Source organism: Dermochelys coriacea, chromosome 1, assembly GCF_009764565.3.
Source record: "Dermochelys coriacea isolate rDerCor1 chromosome 1, rDerCor1.pri.v4, whole genome shotgun sequence".
NCBI classification, from domain to species: Eukaryota; Metazoa; Chordata; order Testudines; family Dermochelyidae; genus Dermochelys; species Dermochelys coriacea.
Genome location: NC_050068.2, coordinates 111,659,377 through 111,687,083, shown reverse-complemented (window position 1 = coordinate 111,687,083; position 27,707 = coordinate 111,659,377). Strand labels below are relative to the sequence as shown.

Genomic DNA, 27,707 nt, shown 5'->3' with positions numbered 1-27,707 from the left:
TGAAAGTTCATCATCATCATCATCATCGCATATTTATAATAATAAAATCACAATAATCAATCAATATAAATCACCTTGAGCTGAGATACTAAGGGTTCTGCACAGCTGAAATATAAAACCTACCAGTCACAAGAGAAGGAGATTAAACCAGATCATGTAATAACCACAAAACAATTTTTTTTTAAAAGTAACAAATGACTAAAGTTCCTCTTCCTCTCCAAGTATAATTTTTATTTATAATAATAACCAGAGTGATGGGGAGGTTCTATAGCCCATGCTCATGGCATTCACCTGAGGCGGGGGGGAGGAAACAGCCAGGTTCCAGTCCCGGCTCCAATAACAATTTAATTATTTATACAAAGTAGAACAGCTTCAACAGAAGAGACAGAGAAACCCACCTCAGAATACCAAATATCCCAGTGGTTAGGCACTCACCTGGGATGAGAGAATTGGGTTCAAGTCCCTACTTCAGAGCAGGGATTCGAACTATTGAGTATAAAGGGGTTACTGCCACCATCTCCTCCTCAGTTTGGTGAAAACTGAAACATGTCAAAGCAAACTATTTCAATGTTCCCAATTTTTTTCTCTTTTTCTTTCCGACCAAAACAATTCACCTGAATGGACCCAAGTTCACTAAATGTTTCAGTGGACCCAAATCTGCATTTTTCAGGGGAAAAAAAAAGATTCAGTCAAAAAAAACCCCAAATCACCCAGCTGTTGCCTCCACATTGTTTTGGAGGGGAAAATAATGACAAAGAAAAAGCATCCGGGTCCTAGCCTCCACTTGCTCCACCACTACACATCAGGAACCATCAATTAAGTCACATCAGTGTAAGTCTGATGAAAATCAAGGCCATAAAATTTTGTAGTAGTGTGTGAGATGTGTGTATTTCAGTTAATATGTGATGTTGTGTGCAATATATCTGAGTTACAATTCTGTTAAAAACTTAACTTTACATTTCTTGACATTTATGCAAAATCTCAATCAAAAGGATGCATTAATGTAGATTTCTGCACTTGATTTCCTTGTTTTTAAGGGAATTAAAAAGATACAAAGGAAAAAGAAACAGGATTGATAAAAATCTGAATGTGAGCTGAGATATTCAAATAACCCCACATTCAAATCTGTCTATCTGCATCATCCATCTGTTGTCTTTGGTCTTATTTTTAGATTGTAAGTTCTTCAGGGCAGGGATTGTCTTTTTACTTTGTTTGTGTACAGCACCTAGCACAATGAGATCCTGGTCTATGACTGGGGCTTCCAGATGCTACAATAATACAAATAATAAATGTTCTATGACATAATAATCAAATAAATGGACTAGTGAAGTAAACACAGTTATGAGGTCTTTTTGGTCAAAAGGAGGACAAGGACATTGCAGAGTGAGGAACAAGGGGCTGCATGGGGCTTTTGGAAGACAGACTGAAGATGCTTGTCAATCTGGTGGGTTGAGCATTAGGCAGCTGGGAGATGGTCAGGTTGGGGTTGTTTGTCACTTGGTAGGAGTCCCCAAACAACTTTCCATACTCTCTACCTCTAACCATAGCCTTACCATCTCTCTATCTTCTTCTCCATCAAAATGATCTCTCCTCCTCTGTTGTACCCCACTCCCTTTCTTGAAAGGGTCTGGGGCAAAGCCACCCCTGTGCTGGGCCATGGTGTAGTGTGACTGCTTTGAACAATATGTACCCTGAACAATATGAATTTGGAGTGTTCCACATCCTGACTAGCCATGCTTAGGGCCTCTGTATGTCTGGAGTTCTGAATAATGCAATAAAGCTTTGCGGGGGAGCCTGAAATATCCTCACTTTCCTAAGCAGGTAGTAGTCTGTGAGCTCCTGTCATTGTATCATTTAACTTTTCCTCAGTAGCTGAAACTCACATAGACATGAATATATTCTTGGCAACATCTTTAAGTTTTGACATGAATAGGAAACCCCAATCAATTTTCTGCCAACAGGAATGGCATAATCCTCTATGAATAAATCATTTCTCTAACTAGAAGGGCTACCAATTAACTAAAACATCGCGTATCATAACTCAGAAGAAAATATTTCCTACTGAAAGTGCCATGAGCGTTCTGAACCAAAAGAAAAAACAAGACCATACTTACTATATGTCGTGCGGCAAAGACTCCATCAACTATTGCACAACAGAATGCTGCTACCACTCCAAAGCTGATAAACACGATGGATGCTACCAACTAGAAAGAGAAAAGCGGATTTAACAACTTGTTCAGTGCAATTCTTGAGACACAATTCTAAAACAAATTGCTCTGACAAACTAGAATGAGACGTTTCACTTGTGTCATCAAATGTAATCACTCACTTTGCACCAATGCAATGCGAATACCAGTGGCACGAGGCAACAAGATAGAAATTCTTGCAGCTACCAGTACCTCTGAATTGATGTACAACCCAGTCTGTTGGAAAAGCTTAAATCTTTCCACTAAAAATGAAAAAAGCTGTAAGAGCTATTAAATTCTATGGTGATTTCTCCTAAATCAAGTGTATCAAATAAATCAGCAGTGGTCTCTGTAGGGAGCATGGCAAAGACAAGAGCCACTTCTCCATTGGCTCATATAAATCTGTAAAGCTTTGTTACAGCAGTAGCCATTCACGCACACAAATAAGAACCTTGCAACAAGCTAATAACCAGCCAAATCCACCTCCATCAACTGTAAGAAAGCTTTTGCTACCCCAACCAGCTTATTGATTCTTTTTCCCTTAGAAAAATTTAAGGACTAATGTTATATTCCATGAATAGCTCCTCCACATTGTTTATAAGATTTTTCCAAAACTGCCTGGAATCACCTCATTTCCCCTGGAGTTTGCTTAAACATTTCCCAACATTTAAGATGTTCTGAATGCATCCGATGAAGTGAGCTGTAGCTCACGAAAGCTTATGCTCAAATAATTTGTTAGTCTCTAAGATGCCACAAGTACTCCTTTTCTTTTTGCGAATACAGACTAACAGCTGCTACTCTGAAACCTGAATACATTAAGTGAAGCATTTTATTTATTTAAAATCAAAACAAGAGCAGAAATACCATCAAAATATCCCAACTTTGAAATGCCCTAGTACATTACAATTAAATGTTATAGCACATCATTCACACATACACACTATATCATAATACTCATCAGCTACAATAATGGAAATGTAGCTAAGTACAGTAGACAGATATCAATGCTCGATAAGAAGTGCTGGAGTGGCAGGGAAACAGAGTATAAGAAAAGGAGCTATGGTAGTTTGTGCACTTACAGATGCCCTCTCAATCTTTTAAGCCACCTAAGTCAATTAATATACCTTAAATAATTATTTGCCCTGACAATCTTCTCACCGTGACCCTGATCCTATTTACCTCTATGTACTGAGAGGAGTCCCACTGATCTCAATAGGCTTCTCATAGAATATAAACTTAAGCATTTGCATGAGTCTTTGCAGGATCAGAACCTTTATTCCTAAGGTGCAGTGCAGGAGGTTTAAGATTTATTTTATTAGCTCTCCCCCACATTGACTCCAACAGAGACCAACTTCCCCCTTACAGAAGCAGCTGCCAGTAACTGCAGGAGGCAGGTGAAGCTATGCAGATCCTTAGTGCTTGTCTACACTTACCAGGAGATTGACAAGCAGCAATCGATGCACCGGCGGTCGATTTAACAGGTCTAGGGAAGACCTACTAAATTGACCAAAGATCATTCTCCCGTGGACACCTGTACTCCACCGGATCGAGAAGAGTAAGGGGAGTTGATGGGAGAGCGTTTCCCGTCGACATCCCGCGGTAAGTAGATCTAACCTACATCGATTTGAGTTACGCTATTTACATAACTCAAATTGCGTAGCTTAGATAGAATTTCCCCTGTAGTGTAGACAAGGCCTTATTCGCACCATCATGGAACCCTCCATTTTTAAAGACTTGCATTGAAATGGGCATCCTTGAAGTGGCTTTGGGTTTTCCTACTCTGCTTTCTCCCAAGTCTCCTCCTCAGTCTGAATCTAAACCATAGAGGTAGAAGGAGAACACATTGGAGCAGCAACGGGGGAGTCGTTTGTCTTCCTGTGTATTTTATAGTCCCTAGCACATTTGGTTGATATCACAATATAAATAACAATCTGCAACTGCTGGTTTTTGTCTTACAAGTCTACTAGCGACAGTTCTGGACTTGATTTCTATTATCTCATTAAGATTGTAATTAAAATCAATTAAAGACATATTATTCATGGAACAGAAGGGCCAGTGTTACCCTTCTCTTAACAGATAGAGACCAATTCTTATGCCAGCCATACTCTCTCAACAACAGTTGCTTATTCTTAGTTAAGTATTGGGCTCGGTAGGCTTGTGGTTTGCCTGTGAACCAATGAGCACTCTATCACTCTAACATCATCCTCCAAGCACATAATTCATCACTTAAAAACACGTTACAAAAATATTACACAGCTGACACATCAGCCACACTAAGACAACAGGTAACGCCCAGATCTCCAAGCATGCATTACATTGATACACAGGACCAATAAAAGCCAGAGCAGCCTCGTTGGCAGAAGCTTATTAAGGAGACACGTGCTCATCAGAAAGAAAAGGAGTACTTGTGGCACCTTAGAGACTAACAAATTTATTAGAGCATAAGCTTTCGTGAGCTACAGCTCACTTCATCGGATGCATCCGATGAAGTGAGCTGTAGCTCACGAAAGCTTATGCTCTAATAAATTTGTTAGTCTCTAAGGTGCCACAAGTACTCCTTTTCTTTTTGCGAATACAGACTAACACGGCTGCTACTCTGAAACCTGTGCTCATCAGAGTATTTCACAACTGCCCTGGCCACAACTCTTTCCAGGCCATTTCCACCCCTCATTTTTGGGACTCCACTGGCCACCATGTTCCTTTTGGTGGAGGAGAGGTTTTGGATACTTTCTAATACTGCAATCTCCCTCCACTCAGAAAACTTATTTCTCTGGAGACTCTGTACCTGGGTTTGTATCAGCAGAATTCAGCATACACAAACTGAACCTGGCTCACAGTTCCCACCTGAAACTTTAACCTTAGCTATGATTCCCCTTGCATTTGTGAGTTTAAGTCACAAGTTAGATCTCTAAAACCTTACTTCATGGTGGTTTAGTTTTCACTTACAATAGGGTTTTTAAGTTATTAAGAAGGAAATAAAGAACGGATTGGGCCAAAAGAAATCTGATGAGGTTCAACAAGGACAAGTGCAGAGTCCTATACTTAGGAAGGAAGAATCCCATGCAGCGCTACAGGCTGTGGACCAACTGGCTAAGCAGCAGTTCTGCAGAAAAGGACCTGGGAATACAGTGGATGAGAAGCTGGATACGAGTCAGCAGTGTGCCCTAGTTGCCAAGAAGGCTAACAGCATATTGGGCTGCATTAGTAGGAGCACTGCCAGCAGATCGAGGGAAGTGATTATTCCCCTCTATTCGGCACTGGTGAAGCCACACCTGGAGTATTGCATCCAGTTTTGGTCCCCCCCACTACAGAAGGGATGTGGACAAATTGGAGAGTCCCCGGAAGAGGGCAACAAAAATGATTATGGGGCTGGGGCACATGATTTACGAGGAGAGGCTGAGGGAACTGGGATTATTTAGTCTGCAGAAGAGAAGAGTGAGGGGGGGATTTGATAGCAGCCTTCAACTACCTGAAGAGGGGTTCCAAAGAGGATGGAACTAGGCTGTTCTCAGTGGTGGCAGATGACGGAACAAGAAGCAATGGTCTCAAGTTGCAGCTGGGGAGGTTTAGGTTGGATATTAGGAAACACTATTTCACTAGGAGGATGGTGAAGCACTGGAATGGGTTACCTAGGGAGGTGGTGGAATCTCCATCCTTAGAGGTTTTAAGGCTCGGCTTGACAAAGCCCTGGCTGGGATGATTTAGTTGGAGTTGGTGCTGCTTTGAGAAGGGGGTTGGACTAGATGACCTCCTGAGGTCTCTTCCAACCCTGATATTCTATGATGCTATGATTCTAAAGAAGGAAAAAAAGAAAGGAAGAAAATACATACATGTGGGAGAGCTGGTAGAACAGATGATAACAGTACCTCTAACACATAGTTCCATTAGAGAATTTTGAAAATGTCTGTTATTTACTACATTGACAGTAATTTGTCCTTTAAAAGCACATGATGTACCCAAGAAAAATCCAGGTCTGAATTATCAAACTGGCCCCTAAAACAGCACCCACACATTCCACATAATACATTCACTTGCAGGCAGAAGCCCCATAATTGCATTTCAAAATGCTGATTTCCAAACACAGAAAATTTGCTGGTATGACATCAGAGACCCACTGAAAAATTTGGCCCTCTTTATTTCTGTTTAAGCCTTTATTTTAAAATGTGTTATTTGCTTGATGTAGAGCCATTATTCTCCATCATATTCGGTCACTGTCATTATGTTAACACATATGGGCTAATTTTAAAAATTTAAGACAGCCGATAGGTAGGGAGAGAATCTTATAGCACATCCTTGTGTAATAGCAAATTTTTAGGCAAACACACATCAATTCCATTTAAGATTGAGGTGACTCATTCACTGAATTTGACAAACTAGATAGAAGCTATTCTCCCAAACCAAATTGACTGCCTATGCTATCATTTAAGCCATGCTGTGCAGAAAGGCAGTTTTTGCAAACATTATGTAGACTTTTCCACTTTCCCTGTACTTTCTTTCTGTTCCTCAATGGTTTTCTGGCATATCCCATACTCCCTTCCTGTTCTCTCTGTACGGTCCTTCTCTCTTCTTTCTTCTGGCCTCTTTTGGAAACCCTGATAACCACTATAAACACTCACTGGGAAAGACAGACTTTGTTTTGATCCATCCATCTTAAGAACATAAGAACGTCCATACTGGATCAGACCAAAGGTCCATCTAGCCTGGTATCCTGTCTTCCAACAGTGACCAATGCCAGGTGTCCCAGAGAGAATGAACAGAACAGGTAATCATCAAGTGGTCCATCCCCTGTTGCCTATTCCCAGCTTCTGGCAAACAGAGGCTAGGGACACCATCCCTGCACATCCTGGTTAATAGCCACTGAATTTATCTAATTCTTTTTTGAACCCTGTTATAGTCTTGGCCTTCACAACACCCTCTGGCAAGGAGTTCCAAAGGTTGATTGTGTGTTGTGTGGAAAAAAAGACTTCTTTTTGTTCGTTTTAAACCTGCTGCTTATTAATTTCATTTGGTGGCCCCTAGTTCTTATGTTATGAGAAGGAGTAAATAATACTTCCTTATTTACTTTCTCCACACTAGTCATGATTTTATAGACCTCTATCATATCCCCCCTTAGTCATCTCTTTTACAAGCTGAAAAGTTCCAGTCTTATTAATCTCTCCTCATATGGCAGCCATTCCATACCCCAATCATTTTTTTTGCCCTTTTCTGAACCTTTTCCAAGTCTCATATATCTTTTTTGAGATGGGGCGACCACATCTGCACATAGTATTCAAGATGTGGGCGTACCATGGATTTATATAAAGGCAATATGATACTGCTGTTATAAGTCACTGCTGTAACTTGGCGCTTTAATTTAAAAACAAAACAGAAGAATCCAGTTCACAATCAACTAATCATATACAAATATTCACTTTTAACTATTACCTAATATTTATACAAAGCTTTTCATCCTGAAGAATAAAGCTGAATACAGCACTGTAGAATTAGAATTTTAACAAAGCAGCTGTTTTGGATTAACAAGTGAATAAAAGTAAATCATTGGTTTTTTGGACACCTATAATTTCATAATAATTTCCCTCTAGCTGATACCTTATATAGAGTATCATGTTTCATCCTAGCGCAAATCACTACGTATTCATTATGAAGCCCTGAAAGAATGAAGTTAGACTTTAAAACTTCACATCCCATAACTACAGCAGCATTGGTGGACATTAGTGTCTTCAAGCAGAAAAATGTATAGTGTGTCACTATCAAATTATGATCTTGCAATCCTGCATCATGTGATATATCACATGATGCAGGATTGCAAGATCATAATTTGGTACTGACACTATTATATAGGGTAATATTGTACCACCCACTTTGAAATAAAATATGTCAATGAAATCAATAGAAATTCTGCTTAAAAACTGATGGCACAATATGGCCCACGTCTTTCAAATGACATAATTCATGGGTGCTTTTTTAATATATCCTTTCATCTCTTCATGCACACAGAGCTATCATTAAAGTTTATTCTAGTTGCTTATGGGAAGTTGGACTGCGATATCACAGTGTTAGTACAGTTGCTAAGACTTATGATCTCTTTATCTGAAAGACAGTGGACATACAAAAACCCTAAATCAGGCCATTCTATATGAAGCTCCAAGATATCTCTATCTTGTTTTTCAAGCCATAGCAGTTACTCAAATAATTAGTGTACTCATCTGGGTGCTACCAAATTGCCTATCTGACCTGAGAATGAATTACTGGAAACTGACCCAGAGTTGCCTTTCCTATTTCACACATGAGCAACTTATTGATGATTTACACTCCAAAAATCAATGTTTTCCCCTCACGAGAATCACTTAAATCATCTAACAAGATTTTGCTAACTTTCAGCCTCACAATTCCTATACTGAGTACATCTATAAGAAATGCTTACATAAAGGTAAAGAGTAAACTGTGGTTTTGTAAGGAATTGTGGGGTTAACTCTGCCGCCCTCCTTCATGTTAACGATCATTTACCCATGCAAACACTTTCATGGACTTCAAAAAGATTGACTCTGTGCTAGATTCTGCCACCCTTACTCATGTTGAATAGGAACTTAGGGTAACATTCTTACTTAGGCGCCTAACTCCCATTAAACAAAAACAAAAGGGGGAGGGAGTTAGGCATCTAAAGACCTTTGTGAATCCCACCCTTACCCTGAGAGATCTCCTATTGAAATCAATAGAACAACTTGTGGAGTAAGGTAATATGTGGTGTGAGTGAAGATGACAGAATGAGGCCTTACTTCAGCTGGGGTCTTTTGGTTAATTCAAAATTTATGTAAAGTATCTCCAGACACAAAAAAGATAAAAACAAACAGAAATAGAAAACAGAACAAAGAATATCTTAAAATAAAATTACAGACTAATATTGTCTCTCCAACCCTGTTTTTCTTAGAGACAAAAACTACAAAATGAGATACTTCACAAAAAATGCAGCTAAGACAGCAAAGTGAAGAAATCTTGTAAATTCAAAAGCTTTTTCTCATGATTAGTATGACTGCTGGAGTTGTTACATTACTAAACATTCCAACTGCTGGTCATTGACAGGGAAAGAAGAGCAGTAGTAAATAAATTGCAATGGATAATTTTACAAAGTGGCAGCCAGTGAAAAATAGGGGTCAATTAAAAAAAAAAATAACCCAGGTTCAGTTCAATAACAGACTCTCATATGCATTTTAATATTGACTATCATGTTTTATATGGTAAATACTTCTTTATTAATAAGAATTCCTTTTAATATTGATTCAGTAAAAATCTCTGCTTTAACAGTTATATTGCTACGCAACTCAACTTTTCCACCTCTATTATTATTGGAACATATTATTGGCACTGGTACAGAATACAATAATTTGGTTGTTTCCAGGGGAAATATGTACAGTCAATTAATAGACAGTGAAAACCGTCTTAAGTGAATAATCAAAAGAAAAACATAAATCAGCTGTTTAACAGATATTTTTTGAAAAAAGGACTGGACTAGCGCTCTGGAGGAACAGTCCATCAAGCATTTATTACTGGATAGAGAGTACACTATCATGACTAGCCCTGCTGAAATATAAACAGCTGAAATATAAAATACTAAAATGGGAAAAACTAAAGAAAGAGTGGATTAGTGAACATAACTGCCTTCTAAAAGAACAGATGTGTAGGTTTCACTATGTCAGACTCCATCCGTATTAGAAATCGCATGTCTTATTATTAGTCATATAATACTCTGGTTGTACATGACTTAATTAAGAGACAACATCAAAGTATCCCCAAATTTTGAACACCCATTTTTGAAGTTTTGGAAGCTGTCAACTCAGTTCTTGTGCAATTAATAAGAGTTCTGCACCTTCTCTTCAGCCTACCTAACTACTAGGGGCACAAGTGGTCACCATGTTGCCCCAACTCCGCCTCTCTGGAAGCAGTGGAACCTGAAATGTTTCCTTCCTGCTCACCATTGCAGACATGGCTGTTGTTCTAACACTCGTGCAATGTGAGATACCTTAGAATGCAATGGGCCAATCTCAAACCCATACACATACTCCTGGCAGGTGAATGGAAGAGCAGAGCCGGCTTTGATACTTTCTATCTGATTGCACCTAAACTGTTGCAAAAGACAACTGTTGACGTATCTCAAAAGTTCTCATCTGTGGAGTTCCACAGGACTCAGTACTCTCCCCTAACCATTTATATAAAATGGCTAGGAGAGATTTTGTCCTGCCACTGGCTTAAAAGCTGTCAGCACACAAATAATACCCAGTTTTACCTATGGTTCATGTCAAACAAAAGCCATCAGCAAACTGGTTTCCCAATGCCTGAATGAAATTACCAGCTGGATGAAGGGAAGCTAGCTGAAATTAAACTTTGGAAAGACAGGTTATGAAATTCTAGGAAGTTTGGCCAAGCCAGTTGGTTCCCCCCTACACATATAGAAGGGTATACAAGACCATTGGGTCTCTTCACAATGGCAGCGCAAGACAGTGGGTGGTAGTGAGTGGGCCTGTTCAGTGAGAGGGAGAAAGATGAATAGCCTGTAGTGGGGAAGAAGGTGGCAGGGAGTAGCATGTTTTGGAGAGAGATGGTGCTTTACAAGTTTTGGAGTCATTTATAAAGTGCACCCAAATTCTGAACCTGAGAAGTTTGCCTTTGCTGACATGACTTTCATATTTTAGATCAATGTGTAGTGTCTCTCAGCATATGATTTTGTTATATGCTGGTACCCCACCATCTGCCTTCAGGGCAAAGTACATCCCTATAAGACTGGCTAGGCTCAAGATTGTGGATCTGATATGTACCTGGCTCCTTTATGACTCTGAATCAACCCTTCCTCGCCTTCACTCAAAGGCAGTATCTAAATTAAGATTGTTGTTATAATCACTTGTGAGTGCTGGATGTTTCTGAAGATACATCACCCTCTGCTTTTAGGCTAAGTAGCTCAATCTCTAGAAAAATATATGGATTTTTTTGTTTTCTAAATCACTACGGCATAAGATGCAAGTAACATTATATCTAACAAGAACATTTTACTCATGGTAAATGGTTGCTTTTGCATTAAACCAGGCTCTGGCGTCTCTGTGTACTGTGCTCCTCATCAAATCTCCCTGTTTTTTTTCCCCCAAGTAGAGGCAGAGTCGCAATTATCTGTATCAATGTAAATTGAGAAACACGGTCATCTGATGCCTTTTGGTTTGAAAGGAGACGGCACTGAAATATCTGCTTAAATGTTATATCACAGGTTTTCAAAGCATTTGATATTGTCAAAGGGGGCACAGCAAACGAATTTAGTAAAGAAATACAGGAGGCAGTTTGTTGTAGCTGTCCCTAAAACTAACTTATCAGATGCATAGTTTGGTTCTGTGGAGCTTTTACTACTTGTATTTCCATGCATCTCTAAGCTTAGTGCTCAAGATGTAGTCAAATAAGTTCATTGCACTTTTTCAGCATGCCAGTTAATACCATAAGAGCAGACGTTTACAAACCTGTTGCATACTATATCACCATCCACAACATACAAGGACTTTCAATACCTGGCACAATCCTTACCAGGAACTGCATCTGTTACTATGGCGGGGACATAGATTAATAACCTGTAAAACTAAGAGAATAAAAAACTCATTGCATTCTGCTTGAGATGCTGCTACCAGTAAAGAGCCGCCTGTGTTGTCAGATAGAAGAAAGGAAAAAAAAAGTATCTTCAATCGTTAACGTACTCTGATTTGGGGCCTCTGCCTCCTCTTTTGCGCAGACTTCTTCACAACAGCAGCTTTTGCCACCATCATTGACGGAAACCATTGCTCTGCCTCTATGGAGAGAATTAAAACAGGCCAGGCTCTTACAGCAGTGCTCACTCTTGGGCTATTAAGGAGGCTTATCGCTGCACTAGGTAATGTGCCTCACAATTTATGGCCTGTCAGCCCATTCTTTCCAAAGGTCGGTTCTTCAGTAATAGCATCGCTGTAATAGAGACTTTGCTCGAGAGCTGTCAGACCACAGGAGATATGATTATGTCATGTGCTGGAGTTTCATTATTCATTAATGTCATTTCTAGCTGTAACAATGAGTACAATTACTGGAATTTCTAATGATGAAAGAATGTTGTGATTGTCCATCCAGTGCCTGTGGGATTGTTTCTTAGACTGGCCTCCAGATCAGGGAGGGAAAAAAAAACCAAATACTATTATGTTAAATTACAGCACTGGGAACAGCTGAAAGAACCAGAGGTAGAAAACTATAATTTGTGAAGATAAGAACTCAGCTGTATCAACACATGTGTTTAACCTTAAGGAAAGTCCTGCATAACTAAATATGGGACTTTCAGTACTGATTTCAACTTTCAAATTTAAACATTACATATTGAAAAATGCATACAGTCCTCCAAAAGAAAATCAACATGGCCTTCTAAACGGCACAACTGGGGGAGCATTTTTGGCCACTTGCATAATGCCACAATTAATATTATTTAGCTGATTCAAAGGAGGACATACCTGGAAGCAACACAGGCAAATTTGGCCTAGCTAGACCCTAAAAACCTATTTATAATATGGCTAGAACAAACTGGTAGGCAAGAGTGTCTAACTGTCAGATAAGGTGATGTAGTCAGGAGAGCTGGGTCTTCTTGCCAACATCATCACAGTATGTCTGCTTCGGCAACTCATTTACCCTTTTGGTGCCTTAAATTCTCCATCTATGAACTGGAAATAACACTCACACTTTTGAAAAGAGCTTTCAGATACTTAACAGAAAAGTGTCATATAAGTGCAAAGTATTTTAGATGTTTAGGCAATGAAATAAGTTTGTATAAACATCATGGGCTTGGTTCCCCACTATCTGGCAGTTTGATTAGTCATTTACCTCTGTACAATGTGAGGATGAAGTGGATGTAGAAACACTACCTACTATTTGGATTTAGTAGCATTTTACACTCATTTTGCCTAAAGGTCTGGCTACATCATGTATAAGGCAACAGAGAATCAGATCCAACACCTTTGCACCTCTGCAAACAGCACACCAACTTCACAGAAGAGGTCGCTGATACCTCTATGAAAAGCACTTTGCAAGGTAAGAGGTATCTTAAAAACCTGAGGACTTCCTTCCACTTCCCTGACTCTGAACGTTTTGAGCGTTTTAAAGTTTAGGATATTGGATTAACATGACATTTGAAAGAGTGGAGCTGAGTCAGTTAGGGATCTTGAAAACAAAGAAATGTCTTATCATGGTTGTGATAGACTGCCAATTTCCTGCAATATCCTGAATGAACTTATTGAATTAAGTTAAACCTTTTTGAATGAGTTTTAAAATCTTTGGAGACCATTGTATTAAGAATGCAATTGTATATGTATTATTGGGGAAATGTGCGTATTCGCGTGGGAAGGGCAAATAGGAGAATAGCAGCGGGTGAGTAGGTAAATTTACTCAGGTTGTAACATCTAAAGAGAAGCACCTCCCTCCCCGCAAAGTGGTAAACAGACAACACCTCTGCTCCATGGAGGGCCCCAATCCAAAGGAAGAGTCAGAATGACCAGGCCTGCCAGAATCCAAAACTTCTTAGCATACATGTAGGTTCTTTTATTGTTTGTAATATGCATTCTCTGTAATGCTTTTTACCTTGAGAATAAAATAAGCTTGCATAAGAAGAACTGATATCTTATAACTGTTGACAATCTCTCCCCTACCAGCCTCTGGAGGGAAAGCAAGCAGATGTCCTTGGGCAACCTGTCTCTGCTGGGAGATACATAGTGAAGGCAAGGAACTGTGCAGCTGGAAATACCTCTGTTAGAAAGGAGAGATGCGGGTCTCCACCCAAGACAGGCAACAACAGGGTAGCTGCAAGACTGGAAGTGGGTACCCTTGCTGAATCAGGGGAGGGGAAAGACAGGTGCAGTTGCCCTGAACTGTGAAGAGGAAGAAGTTTACAGCAAAGATGCAAATAATCAAAGCCCATCAGAGAAAGCTGTACTCCCTTTCATCACGCTCTGAGTTCTGCCATTTCTATCTGCAGAACCAGAAAGCAAAGAAATTGTGTGAGAGTGATAGTACTGCCTGGAGCCCAAAAGCACATAATTTGGAGGCACAGTGTCCTGAGCTCTAGTTTTGGCTCCACCACCGACATTATGTGTGGCTTTGAGCATGTCCATTTTCCTCAGTTTTCCCCCATCTGCAAAATGAGGATAATAATGCTGGCCTTACAAAGATGTTGTGTGGATAAAAAGTTAAGTATTTGTAAAGAACTTCGCAAATGTAGGACAAAATTCTGCTTTTGATTTTCCTATGTAAATCTGAATGACTTCACCAAAATTAATGGAGTTATTTAGATGTACATTAGTGTAACAAAGAGAAGAGACTGACCCATAAAGCACAATATGCCAAGTATTACTACAAGTGCTATAGTGATGTAATTAGAAAAATATGTATAATTCTAGTTCCAGTGGAATTAAATCAATTTACATCAGCTGAGGATCTGGTCCAGTATCTTCTTTCAGAGGAGAATGTAACAAAACAAAATAGTGTTAATATTGTTTAATTTGTTATGTAAACTATTATATATATATATAGGAAAGATGTTGTGACAAACTATACCGTCCTTCCAGTCACAGCTTTTATGTTAGGATCTCGGTGACTACAAAAATAAAATATAATTTTTAAGTTACAATGAATAAATGATGAAGACTGGCTTTTGGTTTGCACTATTTCGTTCTTTGGTGTCAAGGGACGCTTTTGTTTTCCTCTCTGTGAAGAAGTCCACTGTTTGGTAAAATGTCAGGAATAATTAGGCAAAACAGTGACATGAAAATCCCAATGGAAATAACAAAGACAGGGAAGAACTCCCAAGAGAAAACTGACATGAATCCAAATGCTCAACTGCTTAGATAAACTAAGGTGTGGGGAAAGGATACGAAGACCACACCAGAGATATCAATTATTTTGCTGGATGAAAAAATAATTGAATCCTCTTTCATATTATGGACTATATTTTCTCCTCAAAAAATTTCTTTCATAATATTGCACGTGCTGGAGGGCTCAATGGTCACAGGCACGATATACAACAGTCCTTTTCAGACACTAAAATATACTCTTATTTATCTCTACTTTTTTCTTCCAGTAATACTGATGGAAACCAGTCAGCTCTCTCAGATGCTTATTTAGCAGCAACAATTTCCTCTCAGGGCTACACTCCCACATAATGACAATGGGAGTCTAGCACTGTCGGGAATATCTAACTCTGTGATCAGGAGATGAGGATCAAGAGTGGGCTATAACACCAACCCTCCAGCTGCACTGGCTAGGAGAACTGAGCCAGCAGAGTGGGTAACACCCTATAAAAGGGGGCAGCAAAGGATGCTCAAGCCTGCTTACCTCCTGCATTCGCAGAAGCATTGCCAATTCTTTGCGACAGGGACTGTATCTTTACTAGCTATGTAAAGTGCCATGCACACCTGTGGCATTACATGCAAATGTTTAATGCTAATAATGCCTCTGGGAGTGACTGCTTGTAAGCAGTTTTCTCATTTGGAAATAGAAATAGTACTTCCTTACCTACCTCAGTGTGGCATTTTGAAGTTTAGCGAGGGTTTGTAGAGCATTTTGAAGATGTAAAGTACTACAGAACTGCTAAGATTATTATTTATTATGGAGTACAAGCCAGTGTGGTTCTGCTTCATTTACTTCTCTGTTTTTATACCAGCATCATCAATGATGTTTGCAAAGTCCTGGGTATTGTTTGTCAACTTATGATCTGTCCTCTGACAGAGCAGTGCATAAAGTATTACCAGTTCTATATAAACAGAGGCAGAAGCTGTATTTTGTTTTCTAATATATTGGTGATGGGAGGGTGAAGGAAGATTATTCACCATCAAATTATGTTATGATAAATCGAATGTGGGGCTTAACATACTTGATGCAGCATCTATTGGGCTTGCAAACTCTGTAGCTGCATATGCAAATTAGGCAATTGCACAGGCATGCACATGCCCGTTTCTATTTTCAAGTACTCTTAAAAGAAGCCTTCTTTCATCTCTCCATTCATCTCTTGCATAGCAGTATCACTGACTGACTTCAATCTAGGTTTCATTCTGACAATAGCAGAGAAACCATTTTCCAGAAGCATTCAAGTCTTCCTTCCTTCTTCCACTGATACTGCCTCAGAACATTTTGCCAGTAAAGAGACTGATGCAATCTTCTTTTGATGCTGATCATCTACGGTGGCCTTCACCCTTAGTCTCATCTCAAGCTCTTTCCACCTATGGAATGCTCTCTGATGATTTGCTGCCTTCTCATAGCATATCAGATTTCTAGCCCGATTTTTCCAGTCATTTGTTCCTGTAGAACCCAATATGGCTGGAACATTAGACTGGAGGAGTTTGCAACAAAAACAGTATGCAGCATTCTGGGTTTCCGAGTACATAAGCCATGGCCTCTCCACTTTGTCACCATTGGGGATGTCACGCCAGTAATGTGTTGGATGGAAACTTCTATTTTTATTGTCTTTGGGGAACATGAAGTTTTTCCACTTGCTGTGGTCCATGCAGTACAAGGAAGTCCCTCGGGCTACTGCTCAAGTGGGTCCATAGTGCTGGATCATCTGGACTTAAGGAACTAAACTCAGCAGCAGCAGCTATTTTTTGTGCCTCTACCACACTCTTCTCTGATCTACACTTTTCTTCAGAAAAAAGAAAAAGGAGTACTTGTGGCACCTTAGAGACCAACAAATTTATTAGAGCATAAGCTTTCGTGAGCGAAAGCTTATGCTCTAATAAATTTGTTAGTCTCTAAGGTGCCACAAGTACTCCTTTTTCTTTTTGCAAATACAGACTAACACGACTGCTACTCTGAAACTTTTCTTCAGGAATGTGCATGGTTACATCCATTTGAGATGGAGATATGGATGCTGCAGTAGCTGCCAGGTCACCTGCACTCTAACTGGAAAATCAGGCATCTCCTCACTACTCACATCCTCATTGGGGCTGGAAGGCTCACCGTGAACATGTGTGTCTATACATCTCAGAAGAGCTCCTTCCTGCTTAGATAGAAAAGCTTCCTTTGCTTGCTTGCTTTTTCTGAATACTGCCGCAGAGAGGCGTTTTCTTTTTTCACTCATGACTGATGTTCTGTGCCCGCTATAGTGGCTCTCAATCCTCAATTGAGCAAATGAGCAGGCTGGTAGCAGGGCCTGAGTGAGGGCCTAACTGGCTCCTACTACTTCTGTTGACTGCCTGTTCTCCTCAAGTGGGTTCAGGGAAGCAGCAGGAAACAGTAAGCTCCCTGAGAAGCTGGTGTTAATCAGTCCAGGCTCCTGGAGGTGCTAGAGAGGTACATAAGAGGCTCCTCCTCCTCTCTCTCCCTGCAGCTCCTGCTATTCCCTCTCACTTTTTCTCCTGCCTGCCTGTTATGTCTCGTGTCCTCCTTCCTCCAGCACAGCACTCCACCATCTCTGTGCATCTAGAGCAGAGAGAATCCAAATGCAACAGCAGCAGACAAAATTTTCTACACTCTGGGTCCTAGTGGTGCCCCCCCAGTCTGGCACCTAAGGCGGCCACCTCAGTTCGCCTCATGGCCTTACCGCTGTTATGTTGAAGATATTCTGCTGTAGATATCTTTTGACACTCTGCTTCTTTCGAATAAGGAAATGTGGGGCTTCAATTCAGTTTCCTTCAGCTAAATGCTTCAAATACAGAAGTTCTTTTCTTAAAAAAAAAAAAAAAAAAAAAAAGCATCCTCAACCACATCTTCATTCCCTTCACGTTCCTCTATGATTTATGCATCTTGCTTGCTTCCACTGACCATCATCTTGAACTCTCCATCTGCTCCCACTTCTGTCTGCACCTAGTATCTTAAAAACTGTAACTCCCTTCACACACACACAGTTACAGCAGCTCTTAATAACCACACCAGCGATTCTTAAACAACCACACTACCTCCCAGGAATTCAGTTCAAGATTGTCCTGGTTTTTAAAATTCTCCAAGGACTTGTTCCAGTCTACATCATATACCTTCTCTCTCTTTATTCTCCTTCCCCTTCTCTCTGTATTTTAGCACTGGCCTCGCCATTCTGAGCACAAGAGCCTCCTTCTCTGAAGTTCCAACTTATCAACAGCCTTGCTGTTGTGAACACCAGAATCAGACAGTATTTCAGCAGTGGTTGCACCACTGCCAAATACAGAAGTAAAGTAAACTGTCTATTCCTACCTGAGATTCCCCTGCTTATGCATCCAAAGATGACAGCCTTTTGGACACAGCATCACATTGGAAGATCATGTTCAGCTGATTATCCACGATGATTCCCAAATAGTTTTCAGAATAATTACTTAAAGACTCAAAAAACACATTCATTTTACCAAGAGGTATATACTTACATGTAGCTGTAGAAAAATGCATATTGTTTACTTGCAACCAGTTTATCAAGTGAACTAGATTGCTCTGTACCAGTGACCTGCCTCTTCATTATTTATTTTGGGATCATTTGCAAACTTTGAGTGATGATTTATGGTTTCTTCCAGATCATTGATAAAAACGTTTAGTGTAGGGCCAAAAACCAATCTCTGTGGGACACCACTAAAACTCTTGCTTGATGATGAATCCACATTTACAACTTCATTTTGAGACTTATCAGTTAGTCAGCTTTTAACACATTTAATGTGTGTCATGTTAACTATGTTGTTCTAGTTTTTTTAATCAAAATGTTGTGCAGTTCAAAGTCGAAAATTCACAGAAGTTTAAGTATATTACATTAACACTATTACCTTTATCAACCAAACTTGTAATTTCTTTAAAAAAAAAATCAGATGAGTTTGACAGGATCCGTTTTCCATAAAACCATGCTGATTGGCACTAGTTATATTACTCCTCCCCCTTTAATTCTTTATTAATCAAATCCTGTATCAACAGCTGCACAATCTTGGCTGGGATCAATGTCTGACTAAACGGGCCTATAATTACCTGGGTCACTCCATTTACCCTATTTAAACATTGGCACAACATTAGCTTTCTTCCAGTCTTCTGGAACTTCCCCAGTACTCCAAGACTTACTGAAAACCAACATTAATCAACAGCTCTTTTAAAACTCCTGGATGCAAGTTATCCTGACCTGATGATTTTAAAATGTCTAACTTCAGTCGCTGCTCCAGAGATAATAGCGAAATGGAAAGAGTGTTGTCGTTGTCGTCGTCAAATATGATTATAATCATTTGTTTTTTTCCCAAATGCAGAAAAGCAATATTTATTGAACACTTCTGCTTTTTCTACATTATTGTTGATCATTCTACCTTGCCCATTTAGCACTGGACCAATTCCACTGTTAACATTAAGTTTTTCTGCTCCTTTATATTACATGGTGTTCAAAGACTGGCCAAACACAGAGTAAAAACAACAAACTGCAACTTTTTCTCCCACAACCTCATATTTGTAGTCCTTTACACCATATTACATTACAGGCAATAAACATTTTAGAATCCTTTAAAGCATACACTTATATCATACACCTGTAATGCAGAGCGAGACTCAGGGGGTTTGTCTGAAAGAAGGCTCAAACTAAAATGTCTGCCTCAATACCACCAGACAGCAAGGGTAAGGAATGTCTAGAACAGAGATAGTCAACTTTTTGCAGCCCATAAGGGAAATCCGCTGGCAGGCTGGGACAGTTTGTCTACCTGCAGTGTTCACAGGTTCGGCTGACCGCAGCTCCCACTGGCCGTGGTTCGCCATTCCAGGCCAATGTGGGCTGCAGGAAGCGACTCGGGCTGAGGGATGTGCTGGCCGCCACTTCCCAGTCGCTTCCCACAGCCTGGAATGGCGAACCACGGCCAGTGGGAGCTGCGATTGGATTTCCCTTATGGGCCATGTGCCAAAGGTTGTTGATCCCTGGTCTAGAAATTAGAAGCTGTGCGGAACATAATGTGTGTGTATGAGGAAGGTGTCCAAAAAGTTTAATCACTATGAAAACTTCAATCATCAATGTATGATCATAGCACTCCTTTTTGTGTATGCCTTACATCATCATCATCATCATGTTTTTCCCCAAACACAGAACAGAAATATTTACTAAACACTTCTGCCTTCCCTGCAGAATTCTGCTCAAGGGAGCATAGAGGCAGAGGGGATTTTACTTGTATCTAGTTGAGCATCTCCACAATTTGCTCATAAAAAGACTAAGGAAATGTTCCCTGTAGATATGTCTTTCCGACTATTGGGCTAGGATTGCCTTCATTCCAGGGCAAACAAAGGAACAAACAAACTCATGTGGCTTCATCTGCTGGAAGTGAGAATTATTTAAAATGCTCATTGGAAAAAGTGTTGTGTTCCATACTCTAGATGTCATATGGATGGGCCCACCAGAGATAGACAGAAAGATGGTTTACGAATCTCTGAATAGAGAAACATACCGCTAAAGCAAGACTGTTGCAGTAGTTACTATACCATCCTATTCCTCTGCTAAACCTTTCTGAGAAGATTTCTATAGTTGCCAAGCCAGCAACTCTTCAATTCTTCTTTCCTTTTGTTAATATTTGTCCATTCAATATACTGTAATTCATTGATAAACCCAGTCTTGGGTCTCAGATTGCAATACCTATAATAGCCCTGTTTGCTACTGTCAATGCCTCTCCAGAGCGTCTCAACATTGTGTGGGATATCACACCCAGAATGAGTTTATGTTATACTGTTCACTATTCTATTTTATGCTTCATTTTTGTATTAAAATATTTTTGTTATATAGTAAATACACTTTAAGAATAAAAAATTAAATAAAATAATAGAAATAAATGTCAATAACATTATCTAGAATTAAAAGCAGTCCTGCCTCAGTACTCATGTTAAAGAAAGTTACATAATCTTTTTCTCCTTTAATATGGAGATAGATATATCTCATAGAACTGGAAGGGACCTTGAAAGGTCATCGAGTCCAGTCCTCTGCCTTCACAGCAGGACCAAGTACCGTCCCTTATTTTTGCCCCAGATCCTTAATACTGTTCGACTTTTTTGATTAAACCAGGCATTTTATTTATTTATTAAAGTATGTGGAGAGTAAAATAAGAGTATCATGCTGTGAAAGGAAAGATGACCAAGTGACTTTCTGGACTGGAGAAACATTTAGGATGCAGGAGCCAGTATTAGCAAGCAGCAGTCTACTGTGCACTTAGAACTGCTAAAACTCCCTTGGTGAGCATCAACAAAAGCCACCTGTTTAAGAATGATTACAGAATGGCTAGGTAACAAATATAAACAAGAAGCAAAAATTAACTACAGCATAAAAGAAAAGGCAATAAAAATTAAAAATGTATCTAGGTCTACAGATCAACAGCTATGGCATTACAGAGATCAGCCAAGAACTTTCATTCACAGATGCTCCTTTATTGATTAAAATGTGAAAAGTGCATTTTATTGCTTTAATGGGAGTTTTTGTTCAGAGCAATAAAAGAAAACAATACAAATGAAATAAGTGGCATACTAGATGTCGTAAAGGTTTAGCATTTCCTGGTAAAGAAAGATGAAATTTTAAACAGATCAAGATTATTACATCCAATATTGTTTTAAACAGCAGAAAAACCTCTAATGGATCTGTTAACCTGCAAAATTGTGTCTCAGACTGATGCCACTGAGGTGTCAAAATACACACATCTGTTAGCATAAATGCTAAATGCATGCCACCCCCCTACACACACACACACACACACACCCCGATTAATTTCTAATGCTGTGTTTATCCTCTAATTTGCATCTGATGGGCACAGTAATCAATTTATTTCCACAAACACATTTCACAGGTCATAAAGTCTACTTTTGTTTTCAATCCTGTGACAATAAAGTACCCAATGCTGTCATTCCATAAACAGCATAAGAAAACATTGTGAAAAAAATCCTAATTTACAATTAGTCCTGTGCTGTTATTTCTAAAAGCACCGAACTTCACTTTTCAGGGACCATACTCTGTAGCTCATCTACTCTATTAAGGATATAAAGATTTACACTGCATTGCAATTGTCTTAGACTTTAGTGCTAATCCTCAGGGGTTAAACTGAACTGGTATGAAGGAGGTAAGTGATGATGTCCTTCTCTTTTAGTCCCTAATTTCTATGTAATTTAAATATTCATTTACAAAATAAAATTAAAGCCCTTCTGGTTGCAAAAGAAGCCCTCAAAATGTAAAACAGTGCACTGTTGTCTTACTGGCCTTGTCTTTATTGTATGAGTAAAAGAGTGCAGAACTGTGCTTAACCTGTCCCAAATGAGGAGGTCACCCTCAGCTGAAAGGACCCCGTTAAACCAGGGGCTTGAATACCAGACCTTGTGAAAGCAGAGAGGGGTGGCACCAGGTGTCCCAGCCAGGAAGTGTGGACACTCCCTAAGGTCCCTAGTCTGGTTTAATCTGTTCCTCCCCACTGTTCAGAGCTAAATAGGCTTCATTAGGAGCCTTTTGTTATTTTAAGTGCTGAAATCACTTATGGTAGGACAGTGTTTCTGCCCAGCCTGATGAGAGCTAAAAATCAATCACTAAGGGGCTGACCTATAGAGGTCACAGCAGAGAGGCAGGTGGCAGCAGAAGATGAGCACTGGGAGCAGCGAGCAGGTGGCTTTTACTCCTTCTCCAACCACCATGATGGGAGGAGAATTCATGCAGATGCACCTCTGAACTCTGTGTCTTCACTGACCAGGGACAACAATTGTGAGTGGGGTGTTAAATGGGGGCACACTACAGGAACTTTGGTGTTGAATTCAAGAACCTGAGGCAAAAGACACTGCCCAGTGTACTCTGGGGTGGGTGTTTTGCTCCTTGCTTTTATGTTTATGAATCCTGCTTGTGCTGTTTTCCCTGATTAATGCTAGGTTACTTTTATTAAAGAAAACTCTTTCCACCTCAGACTCTGTGCTTGCTTGTCAGAGGGTGGAGATGGATGGCAGAAGAGAGATCACTTGATCATTACCTGTGAGGTTCATTCCTTCTGGGGCACTTGGCCACTGTCGGTAGACAGGATACTGGGCTGGATGGACCTTTGGTCTCACCCAGTATGGCCATTCTTATGTTCTTATGAAGTATTGCCTCTTAGAGGCGCCCAGAGGGTAGCGTGTAATTTTCACAAGTTACTGGGTGGGAGGTCAACACAGTTCTATGTTATATTGTTGAAAAGGTACCCCTAGATATTGAACCTGGCCCTTCTTGCTGCCCACTTCAACTGGCAGAAGGGTTACACTTGTACCATTGCTACCCCTGCTGGAGCTATATTTAAATTTTCAGGAGTGCTGAAAATTCCCATGGAAAATACAGTCTCTGGATCTGCAGACAGATAGACTGAAACAACAGCTTTGAGAGGAATAATCTGCTCTTAGGGACCTATGTACTGTACACAAGATGGCAGACAGGAAGCAAGAGAATGGCCATGCTAGCGGAATATAAGGATCACTAGGGCCTTATCTACACTTAAAAGCTTTTCCCAGTAAATCTATAACTGGTTCAATCCTCCTAGTGTAGACACAGTTATACTTGCAAAAAAATGCTTCTGAAGGTATAGCTTATTCTAATTTGGCAAGCAAAATAAGCCATAATTGACAAAAGTACTTTTGAGCTGGTAAAACTATCTGTGCTAAAGCCTTTGCTGGCATAGCTATGTCAGAACAGAACAGAACAGAACAGAACAGAACAGAACAGAAAAAAAATAAGATATCACTCCCCTAACTGACATAGGTATGCTGGTAAAATGTTTACTTATAGATCAGGCTCACATGTCTGACATACAATCTAAACTTTGATCCACAGGAAAATATGTAGAGAACAGAGAAGATTAGATTCACAATATGAATGACAAAAGGAGAGTGTAAGCATTTACTTATGCCTTTGAGTCCCTGAACTTCCAGGATCTCAAAACACTTTACAAACATTAATTAAGCAAGCCTCACAGCACCCCTGTGAACAACGGAGAAGAGGCACAGAGTGGTTAGTTGACTTGCCCAAGGTGATAGTGTGTCCTCAATGACAGAGCTGTGAACAGAAAGCAATTCTCCTAGATCCTGATCTATGCTCTTGCCATTAGATCACATATCATAAAATATTAAACATAATTTCTCTCTCTATGAAGAGGAATATAGCTACTCTGAGTCCAAAATAAGAGACATTACCAATTACCAACATTCAGATAAGATGTACTTTTAATAATATTATTTATCAAGCAGAACAGAATGGGGATCATGAAATTCTGAAATATCCATTAAGTATGACTAATATTCTCAGATGTTATACACCAATACAATTACTTGAAATATCTGCACCTTAAAGATGAAATATTAAAATATTGTATCTCAACCCAGAAATATTCTAGTAAATGCTGAAGTCTTAAAATATAGGAATACTGTGTAAAACCAAAAAGTCTCTCAACATTTTAGCTGATTGAAAGAGAGTCAACAACACAGACTTTCAGTTTCCTTGATTTTATTACCGTCTGTATAGTATTTCACACTGATGGCAGCAACAAAATATAAAATGTCACTGGCCTTTATCGTGGAAAGTTTTTTTCTTATTGGCTATCCCTCTTTCCACCTCAGCACCTTTCCACCACTGATAACTGCCAGATTGGCCTTTTTCTTGTCACAATCCATACTAAGAAGGAGATGATCATCCTGGTGCATGGTAGCAAAGGGAGGTGGGAAAGGTACCAGGACTTAATTGAGCTTTCACCAAAAGATTTAACTTTTCCCCTCTACTTACACCTATACCTTCCTTTGACCCAGAACACTCCTGTGTCCTGCTACACAAATCTCTAGGCCCCTATATCAATGAATCACTCTCAGATGACGCTTCAAACAAGTACAGAAGTGAAGTCAGAAAGCTGACTCATCCTCATCCTGCCAAGAGAGGCCACCAGTGCAAAGGATTCCACCCCATGTCTTCCAGCACTGCAAACACGTGACAGTCCAAACATCTGCTGACCCAGTAACAAGAATCTAAATTCAAAAATATGCAAAGCTATCAGCAAGGATGTGCCATCTCCTCAGCAATATGAAAGGGGAAACCTAACAGACACTTAACAAATGGAAGATGGAAAGATGCAACCATCAGCAAACAGTTGCAGAAAGGCTGCATTAGGTCAATAGCTACTTGGTTCTGTTGACATTAAAGCCACTCTGGGACAGCACCACCACTAGGCATTTTACGCCCAAGGTGAACAAGCATATTTGCACCCCTTAATGTTTTGGTTTTTTTTGTCAGAGGGTGAATATATTTCCCTAAACTGAAAACAGGTCAGCGAATAAGCGGCAACCCCAGGCTGCCTGGCATCACCACAGGCCCGAGCTCTGCCATCTCATTTTTCCACCCCCCCAGCTTTGCTCCTTTGGGAGCTGCCCTGCTCGCTCTGTCATGGTTATTGCCCTGCTCTGGGGGAAAAATCTGCTTATAACCCTACACTGAGGAGAACTAATAGGGACCAATAAGTCAACAAGGAAGGTGCTCCCAGGGAATAAGTTGCTTAGGTATTATGCCCTTCACAACTTTATCACATCATTTTTAGGGTATATCTCACAAATTTTAAAAAGCCATATTTGAGCTAGGACACCGTCAGCATCCTTAAACTGGTTGTCTTTATAAACCTCCTTGTTTGTTTTCAGCTTATGCAATTAATTTATATTACAATCTCTACCTCACATATATGGTGGCAGCAAACAATGATAATGGATTGCTTGGGTTTTCATTTTTAAAAAGGGAGCAAAACAATACAAGAATGGTTACTAATTACATATTATTTTGTTCCATTTGTATTGATATTTTTTACATTAGCATTAATTGTTTCTTTCTTTCCTGAGTCAGAATATGAAGTATGGATTGGCAAAAAAACAAAACACACACAGGAGTGCTGTTCACCTCATAGTAAGTGTGAGTTCAAGAGTGGAAATAATACCACGGTAATGACAATGATTATCTTCACGTGATCTGTTTTTTCCCCTTGAAATATGAAACAAGACTCTTCATTTATTAATGCAAGAGTGGCAGAAACCTATCCTCAGGAATACAAAGAAAGTTAAACCAATTTCTCTTCATGCAAATAAGATGCTTTCATTAGTTTAATGTATGATTTGAGTGACCAGGTGTCTGGTTTTCGATCGGAACAGCCGGTCAAAAAAGGGATCCTAGAGGCTCCAGTCGCACTGCCAACTGGGCAGTTAAAAGTCCGATCGGCGTTGCTGCGGCGCTAAAGCAGGCTGTCCTGTCTGGCACCATGCTGTGCCCCGGAAGCGGCCAGTAGGTCCGGCTCCTAAGCGAGGGGGCCATGGGCCTCCACGTGCTGACCCTGCCCCGAGCATCAGCTCCACACTCCCATTGGCCAAGAACCAACCAATGGGAGCTGGTGCCTGTGGGCAAGAACAGCACATGTAGCCTCCTGGCCTCCCCGCCTAGGACTTGGACCTGCTGGTTGCTTCTGGGGCACGTACAACATGGTGCCAGGACAGGCAGGCAGCCTGCCTTAGCCCCCTCACTGCACCACTGACCGGGAGCCGCCCAAGGTAAGCCCATGTCCCATCCCCCTGCCCCAGCCCTGAGCCCCCTCTTGCACCCCAAACCCCTCATCCCCAGCCCCACCCCAGAGCCTGCACCTCCAACCCAGAGCCCTCACCTCCCCTGCACCCCAATCCCCAGCCTCAGCCCAGAGCCCCCTCCCACACCCCGAACCCCTCACCCCCTCCCACACCCCAACCCCCCGCCTCAACCTGCACTCCAGGCTGGGGGGTGGGGCCGAGGGATTTGGAGTCCCCTTCTGCACCCCAAACCCCTCTTCCCCAGAGCCTGCACCCCCAGATGGAGCCCTCATCCTCTCCTGCACCCCAACTCCCTGCCCAAGCCTGGAGCCCCCTCCTGCATCCCTCATTCCTGGCCCCACCCTGGAGCCCGCACCCCCTCCCACACTTCGACCCCCTACCCAGCCCAGTGAAAGTGAGTGAGAACAAGCCTCTGAGGGAGGGGGAATGTAGTGAGCAGGGGGCAGGACCTCAAGTGTTCAGTTTTGTGCAACTAGAAAGTTGGTAACCCTATATATGATAAGGTGTCTGTCCGCAACTTAAACCGTTATTCAAAATCCCTTTCCTCTAGGATGTTCTGTTTGCATCTGAACAGCAGACAAAAATGCAATTCACTGCACTGATCCTGATGGGCATTAGTCTCAATAACTCTTGTGGGAAGTTTAATAACTGCCTTCTTTACAATACATATCAAACACACAGCTTCTGATGGTGGTAAACTATTTATAAAATGTAATCAGTGTCAGAAATTGGAAGAGGTTTGGCTCTGAATACTCTTTCCACATGTAACTGCACTGGAACAGCAACAGCTTCAGAAAGAAATGTGCAGTACCTAATACCAAACTGGAGTTGCTGTTGAATCATTGCCACAAAATGCACCACAGTACCTCATAAGCACTGCACAGGACCATTGGTACTAGCATGCGACTCTAAACAACGAAACACAAAGACAAATAAATGTTACCTATCGTTGCTCAATTTCTCTGAAGTCTGTAATAGTCGCTTTTTTCAACT

At 40.5% G+C, this 27,707-nt stretch overlaps 1 protein-coding gene across 3 annotated transcripts in view; it reads right to left on the bottom strand.

Moving 5' to 3' along the window:
• The window catches only part of TMEM255B (transmembrane protein 255B), a 106,321-nt gene that overhangs the window by 59,529 nt on the left and 19,085 nt on the right, over positions 1-27,707 (bottom strand). For all 3 annotated transcript variants that reach the window (XR_006278793.1, XM_038371897.2, XM_038371892.2), the window contains exon 4: positions 2,115-2,204. Coding sequence is in view for 2 of the 3 variants with exons in the window: in XM_038371897.2 (XP_038227825.1) it covers positions 2,115-2,204 (90 nt within the window). In the remaining variant the exon portion in view is untranslated. The remainder of the gene's footprint in view (positions 1-2,114; positions 2,205-27,707) is intronic.